Source organism: Rhododendron vialii, chromosome 10a, assembly GCF_030253575.1.
Source record: "Rhododendron vialii isolate Sample 1 chromosome 10a, ASM3025357v1".
Taxonomy (NCBI): Eukaryota; Viridiplantae; Streptophyta; class Magnoliopsida; order Ericales; family Ericaceae; genus Rhododendron; species Rhododendron vialii.
The window spans coordinates 116906-124857 of record NC_080566.1 but is presented as its reverse complement, the minus strand read 5'-3'; the positions used below and the strand labels follow the sequence as shown (position 1 = coordinate 124857).

The following is a 7952-nucleotide window of genomic DNA, read 5'->3' as shown; positions in this document are numbered from 1 at the left end:
GGACCCAGATCGGAGACCACCCGGACTGAAACATCCGGTAAACGGAAAAGAAAACCGAAAGGGGGAAAACCCAACCCAACCGCACACCTTATTACCTCGCCGTCGACTCTGAGCAAGACAGAACAGAAGCCACCGTGAGGAACAACGGACTGTGAGCCACCACCACAAATGGGGGAGCCACGCCGGGCCAAGCAACGGATGAACCCCTACCTGTGGGCACGGAGAGCCAGCGGCGGGAGACCACGAGGCGAGGAGGGCAGGGAAAAAAACGAACAGGGAGGGGGGAGGAGGCAGAGAGAGAGGCGGAGGGCCTCCCCCCGGCGGCGGTTAGGGTTTCTGATTTGAGAGAGAGTTTTTTAGAGAGAGAAAGAGAAAAAGGGAAAAGAATGGTCCATTGATTATTGTGGACCAATATTTGTGCAGACTAATATTTCAAGAATTTCTAGAAAAAGCATTGTGAAAACTTTCAACTCCTTTTCGGCCGAACCCGCACTACGAATTTTCAAATGAAAAATCTTTACCAAAGTGTCAACCAAATAAATTCACTAAATTGAGTAAATTGACCGTTGATTATTGTGGTTTAACGTTTGGTAGGCGTGGCGGCTTCACATGTGTTTGTATTTTGGCATAAAAAAGTCCAATTGTTTGTAACGACTCCCAATGTTCTACAGAAAAAGACTATCTTGCAGCTTCTCAACTAGATATCGAGTAAGTTTTGCAGAAAATTGCATTCCAAGATGGAAGAGATTGCTACGTTACAGTATCATTTTAACACTACAGTCACCGACAGGGAGGGTCGGTGACCGGCCATCGACCCTGTGTGGGGTTCACTCCGGGCCCCGCACGAATGGTCCTAGCCGCTCAATAATTTAAAAAAAAAAAACCGAGTGGGCCTTATGTGAAATAAGTTCAATTCGATGTGTGTATGTACTCGATCCGAGCTGTTCCAAAATCAGATGATTCGAGCCGTTCAAAAATGAAAGTTTGGAACGAGCATGTACACACATCGGATTGAGCTTATTTCTCATGTAGCCCACTTGATTTTTTTTTTTAAAATTATTGAGCGGCTTGGATCATTCGTGCAGAGTTCGGAGTGGACCCCACACGCGGTCGGTGGCCGGTCACCGACTAGCACTGCTGACTTTAATACTCGAACTTTCGCAATTAATTATTGTTTTTTTTACATTTGACACTGTTCACTGTCAGAGTTTACAAGCAAAAAATAAGTTCCGACACTTGCAAAATTTGCGAAACCATTCCTCAATCTCCCCATCTCAGACAGAGATACTAGTAATTAGGAGTAAAAGGTTTCATAGCTAAAGGTCTCTCTCTCTGTCCATCGATTGAGCAAGGAATTTTAGGGAGATGAAACGACTTAAAATGGCGGGATCGTTTGTTTGGATGATGATGATTACGATACTGGGACTGCAGCTGCAGGTTGAGGTAGCTCGAGCACAAAATCAGACTCGGCCCTCAAATGGTACTACACCTGCTTCCGAAGGTGCGCGCTTCTCAACACACAAGATCTCTTCTTTTTCTTTTTCTTTTTCCTTTTCTTCTTGTTTTATTATTTTTATTTCCTCTCCTTTTTTTGTAGTTTTGCTCTGTGCGTGGGTAAAAGAGCACCCACAAAATTTTACATAGAAAAAGACACCTTTTTGATTTTGAGTGGCGATAGTCCTAGAGTTTACTACGAAGGATACAAATGGGAGTGTATACTCTCTCTCGAACTGAGCGAATTAGCTACCTAGATAGATTTAAGACCGTGGAAGTGTTTTTGGAGCTCGCCGGAAACGCACCGGAGAGTTGCCGGAGCGGTGCCGAAATTTCCTTTGGGGTGATCATTCAACTCCTCAATCCTCATAAGTTCTCTTCCTCTGAAGTTTTAATTTAGCCTCAATAAAATGGGTCACCACCCAAACCTTTACTCCTTTGACTTGCTTAATTAAAACTTTTGGCCGAATGTTGGCAATTGGATTTATTTTTTAAAATAAAACTAGCTCAAGTTTTTTTTTTTTCGTTTTTCTTTCTTTCTTCGACGTTTCACGAGTTGCTTTGTCTTTTCAGTTATGGGTTTGAAATGTTATGCGAGGGGATTGTTTTTAATTCTTCACGTTTTATTATTCACATTCCATCTGGTGTTTTTTAGAAAGTTGCAAACTTGCAATCAATAAAAAATGGAGTGTGAAGAGTAATTTCACCTTTATCCCCGGGCTGTGCTACGTGCACAGACTGCTGTGCACAGCAGCCTTTTCTTCCCGTCCCGGGTCGCACAAAGATGATCGGAGCCGCTCATTTTGTTCAAAATATGTCGTTTAAGGTCTCTGTAAAAAATGAGCTTCGTTCGATATCGTTAGAGGCGTTAACAAAACACCCAAAATCACTTCAGAATTTAGGCTTCCGATCATCTTTGTGCGACCCGGGGCGGGAGGAAAAAGCTGCTGTGCACAAATCATTTCTGTTTATCCCCTCAACGCATTTGACTTTGTTTATTTCGTCTCTGAACTCTCAATTGCACCTATTTTTCCCCCCAACTCGTGTGGGTGCAAATTCGTCCATGATGTTCTCATCACAGCAAAATTTTCACACACAGTAATTTGCAACCATCTTCAGTCTTTTTATTTGGGGAGATAAAGTCTCATGCACATCATGTGCGATGGTTGCCTTCCACAATTAGACAGATGTTGCCAATCAGACTCAATATTTATAAATATGGTAGTTGAGGGACGAACTAGTTAGAGTTGATAGTTGATAGAGGACGTGTACAATGTTTGAATAATCTAGTGAATATCTTTCTCCTCCGCTCAATCCAGCTTAGTGTAGTTTCATATGGAAATGAGGAAATGAAGTAGTTTGACAGAATACACTAAAACGATTGTCTCCAAGTAAAACAAAGAAAAACTACCAAGATTTTACTGAAGGATCATGGAACCATTACCTAACTATACATAAGTAGCTTTTGAATTTTTGAGTTGCGGTTATCCTGTATACTGAATTTGTTGCGTTTGATTTATGAATTTGGTGGGCAGTGAATGCTTTGAACTCCATCTATAGAAAATGGGGTTTTTTGGCATCAAACCAATTGATAATAACCGCAGAACCATGCACTGGATTTGCCACCGACAATACCAGCCTCGCGGTGGAAAATGAAGAGTACAATCCCGGTTTCAAATGCGAATGCAATGGGACTGTTTGCCACATTACTGGTCTGTAAGTGACAAATGCTTGGACTTTTCACCACATACCCCATATGTTCGCATAAGGTCCATTTGATACTTTTTCAACAAAAGGTGCAATTCATCAAACATGTTCACCAACTTCTTCTAATGAAAAATTAAAATCAAAATGCTAACCCATCAAAGCGTAGTGGGTGGTTGTTAAGGTTCCTACAGTGTGTTGGAGTGTGCACAAAATGTATTGAAATATGTGAATGTGTATCAAAGTGTCTGAAAATTTATCAAATTTTGTCTCTATATATCTATCTAACCAATGCTCAATAGGCGGCGGTTAGCATAACTGTCTAAAAATAATGATGGCATAACATTGAACGTCAAAAAAGAGCTTGGTCAAAATGGAAAACATGTTGAATTGTTGGGAATATGTGTGAAAGATTGTGTTCCACATCGGATAAATAGAAAAAGGGTTGGATCGTGATATACAATTGGATGGCTCATCACTTATAAGGCTTAGCCTTTTAAGTGAATATGGGTTATTCAATGTATATTGGGTCCATGTTATGCGGTCTAGACTCTGTGGATACTCCCCAACGGATTGGGCCTACGCGCACACTGAAGAACCTTAGGCGGATCAGACTCCCAATAGAATAGACGAATGGAGTTAATGGAATAGGCAGACATAAGCAGTGAATGTGTTATGGATAAGTTAGAAGTGACAATAATGAAGATCGAATGGGAGAAAACCGTTTGAGATGGGATGATCATTTGCGATGTAGTTTAATTAACGCAGTTGTAAAGAGGATTTTTAATGACGTTGAGGGTGGTAAAGGAGATACAAGAAGGCCGGGGATAACTTGGGTTGAGGTAGTAAAGGAATATATGGTTGCTTTACATGTGACCAGAATACCATTTTCAGTAGAACCAATTGGAGGGAAGTGATCTGCATAGCCAGCCCCAATAATAGTTCAAATTCATGTTGAGTTGAGTTCAATGTAGTCCTCGTTAAGTTCATTTTTAAACTCGTCCAGCAATTTGCACGCTGTAATGTACTGTGCAGTTGAAATTCAAAACCATGGTTTTATGAACTCGAGCTCTTTGCTATGTTTGTTGAAGTCCTTCACTTACGACTTGCTCTCTTTTCCGTGCTTGTGACAGGAAAGTCTATGCGTTAGGGGTTGGTGGTCAAATCCCAGACGAGCTATGGAGTTTATCTTACCTCAATGATTTGTATGTTTCTCATTAAATGTTCAAGTAAATGAAGTATTGTCTTCCTTCTATGATATGTTTTTCTCTATCCAGCACCTCACCGTATTCTATCTATCTCTGCTTTGCATGATTGGGCATTTTCCTCAGTAGGTCCTTTAAAAATTCTGTCATATAATGCTGCTAAGTTTCTTCCATGTATGCAGGAACTTGGCCCAAAATTACCTGACTGGTCCCGTGTCTCCGTCCATTGGCAATCTAACTCGAATGCAGTACATGTAAGCCACCTTACTCTTTGACTAAATTTTTTTCCAGGTCATTAATATTTGGTAGCTCAACTCATTTACTATCCTCATTTGATGTTCTCAGGACCCTGGGTCATAATTCGTTATCTGGGGATGTTCCAAAGGAACTTGGGAAACTTACTGAATTAAGAACACTGTATGTTATGCTTAAATCTGCACGGGGTTCTAAGAGACAAGTTGGTGTTCCTATTTTATTGATTGCAATGCAACTTGATGGATATATGCCCGAATATCTAGTTTATGCTATTTTTAGTTGGTTTTTCTTCAATCTCGTTGCTTTGCTATAGTGGTTTGAGGACTCCAGTCAATCGAACATTGGAATCATTTATACTAAAAATTGAAATACATACCCGTTTTGTGCAATGTCCTTTATTATATTACCTATTTAAACTGTTTTGATGTTTTTGAATTTCTAATTTTCCAGGGCCTTTAGCACAAATAACTTCTCTGGCCCACTGCCATCAGAGCTTGGGAAGTTGACAAAATTAGAGCTACTGTAAGTGATGAGGTTTTGCTCACTCTTTATTACATTGTCCAGAAAAAGTGATGCTTCAATTGTTCGGCTGCATTAGGCCTGAATAAATTCTTGTGTTATTGCAACTGAATTGTGATATGTATTTTCATCATGCTCATCATACAGATGAAGATGTCACTAATGTGTGAGCTGCTTAGATGTGGAAGCTCACCAAACACATTTCCCTTCGTTTTCCTCTTTGCACCCCGTTGAACAGTCTTTCTGTAGTCTGTACAATAATTTGGAAAAATAGGCAATGTTCCCAGCTGAGTTAGCTTTAGCTTTGGATGGTGAGGTGATGTACCTGTTAGGGGATACTGATATCCCAAGGACTAAGGAGAGTAGGGCTGGTGACACTTGAGTACTTGACCATTTTTCTTTGTTATTATTGCAACTTATTTACCATGAGACGACAACATACAGAATCCATGATGGTAGATTCAATCATTTTTTTTAGTTAGATGAACCAAAAGGTACTGTGTTGTCGTGATGATCTTTAGACAATACCATTGATGGTTGCTATAAACGAGATAATGGAGTAGCTATGAGACCTAATCAGTACAGTTTCTCAAAACTGTCCAGTAAACACTAACCTTATGCTGATGTAGTTGCAATTATCACTCAGAACCTAGGCAACAGGTTTCGTCCCGGATTCATCAGCTTTGGAGAGTTTCTTTTGTGGGGGTATTTACAGTTAAAAGGCCAATACATTTTTGGGTATCTTTATATTCTGCAGTAAGCACAATCCTTTCTACCCCCTGAAGCCACGGGCAGAACACCTCCAAAGCTCTGTTACTAGATATAAAGCTCTGTTATGTGTGTCATGTACCTTTCTTCTCATTGGCCTATTTTTTGTGACCTTATCTCATGGGTTTTCACCTCTTGATTTATCTAGAAGATCAATACTCCCTCCATCCCATATTCTTGGTCCTATTTTCGATTTCAAATTTTGAAGCGGACAAGCATTTAGTGTATTGGGATTCAAATTCAATAGCATTATTTGCTAACTTGCCCCTGCTTTTCCCACTTTCAAGTGCATAGCTGTTTGTAATGAATAGCTTTGAAAAATTACGAACTTTTTGCTTTGAGTCCTTTGGCTTTCCAAAATGGACAATATTTTTCAGACACCCAAAAAGAAAAAAAAGATTGAGAATATGGGACCGAGCAAATACTTAAATTAATGCCCAGTGTTGAGAAGAAAAAAGTATAGCGTTGTCTCAGGAACATTATTATCGTCCTTGACAGGTACTTTGATAGTTCGGGAGTTAGTGGATCCATACCTTCAACATTCTCTGCTCTCCAAAACCTGCTAGTAATGTAAGAGAATTCTGACTTATCTTTCTTCTCATCTCATCAACTGAAAACATTTGTGTTCAAATTATTTGTATCTTTGATCAAATTTACCAAAGAAGAGTTTTGGGGATCTCAGGTGGGCTCAAGACAACGAACTCACTGGTAGCATACCTGACTTCATAGGGAGTTGGTCAAAGCTTATTCAATTGTAAGCAATCTTCAATACTGTGTTCTCTTTATTTCCACAGTCACGCTCAAATTGTAGATTTATGTATGACATTTGGATACTTGTGACACCGTTCAGAAACTTATCTTGCGTAGTTGATGAATCAACTTTACCTTAAATCTTCTGTAGGAGGTTTCAGGGAAACTCCTTAGAGGGTCCTATACCATCAACATTTTCGGACTTAACCGCGCTCATGGATTTGTGAGTTGTCTCTTACAAAACCTTTTGACTTTTGTTCATTTTTGGAGTATTATTAAGCCTCATCTTCTCTTTTCTTGTATAACAACGCTAATACAGGAGAATAAGTGATTTAGCTAATGGAGGCTCTTCACTGGCGTTTCTTAAGGATATGAAGTCTCTGAATGTTTTGTAAGGCGATATGGTTGCAGCTAACCAATCTTTTGTTCTAATTTCTCATTTTTCATTCATCTCCCTTGCTCTTTTACAAAACTAATCGAACGTCATGTGGTTTCATGTCCCGCAGAATTCTAAGGAATAACAACATTTCTGGTTCTATCCCATCAAATATTGGAGATTATCAACGTTTGTCACATCTGTAAGTCGTTGCTGTTAATCATGGGTTGGCTCCCATATACTTCAACCTGAAAATTAGGCAGTTGATATTTAGGTTGAGGAAGAGGAGGTGAAAACCCAAAAGATAGCTCCACGAAGTAAAAAATTGTTGATGTCTTCACGTTATTATCTAGTAATTTACTTTTTGTTTCTAACAACAATCGTTTATTCAATACCCAGGGATTTGAGCTTCAACAGTTTAACTGGATCGATTCCTGATTCTCTGTTCACTTTGAGTTCTCTCTCTTACCTGTAATGAATATCTTGCTCTCTGTTCATTTCAAATACCTTCCCAACATATACTCTTTGTTGCTTGAAGTAGTTCTTTATGCTCAGGTTTCTTGGGAATAACAAGTTTACCGGTAACATTCCTCAACAAAAGAGTTATTCTCTCCTTTATATGTAAGTACATCTTAGATGTCGATCTACAGTTTATTTAAATCGTATGTAGTGGTGTTATCCAAAAAAAATATCTTTTTAGGTTGAGAACTTCCTTTTCTGGTCCGTAATGGTTATCAGAAAATACAAACTTTTCTTTATTAAAGATGGAGTGAGGGAAATTTAAAATATTTGGACATACACTAGAATATTCTTTGCCTCTTTTCTCTTTTCTGTCTGTGATGATTTACCCTTTTTTTTATTGCTTTATTTTTCTTAATGGA

At 39.2% G+C, this 7952-nt stretch overlaps 1 protein-coding gene across 8 annotated transcripts in view; it reads left to right on the top strand.

Annotated features, from left to right (window-relative positions):
* Window positions 1-619: 619 nt before the first annotated feature.
* Window positions 620-7952, top strand: part of LOC131303549 (probable LRR receptor-like serine/threonine-protein kinase At1g56140) — a 33676-nt gene continuing 26343 nt past the window's right edge. For 2 of the 8 annotated variants that reach the window (XM_058330468.1, XM_058330466.1), the window contains exons 1-14: window positions 620-754; window positions 1285-1501; window positions 3030-3210; window positions 4332-4403; window positions 4586-4657; window positions 4749-4820; window positions 5109-5180; window positions 6444-6515; window positions 6628-6699; window positions 6847-6918; window positions 7015-7086; window positions 7202-7273; window positions 7471-7542; window positions 7627-7692. In XM_058330468.1, the coding sequence (XP_058186451.1) occupies window positions 1366-1501; window positions 3030-3210; window positions 4332-4403; window positions 4586-4657; window positions 4749-4820; window positions 5109-5180; window positions 6444-6515; window positions 6628-6699; window positions 6847-6918; window positions 7015-7086; window positions 7202-7273; window positions 7471-7542; window positions 7627-7692 (1103 nt within the window). In that variant the 5' untranslated portion in view covers window positions 620-754; window positions 1285-1365. Of the gene's footprint in view, window positions 755-1214; window positions 1502-3029; window positions 3211-4331; window positions 4404-4585; window positions 4658-4748; window positions 4821-5108; window positions 5181-6443; window positions 6516-6627; window positions 6700-6846; window positions 6919-7014; window positions 7087-7201; window positions 7274-7470; window positions 7543-7626; window positions 7693-7952 lie in introns of those variants that run through there. The other 6 variants (XM_058330469.1, XM_058330471.1, XM_058330470.1 and 3 more) reach the window with 6 other exon arrangements.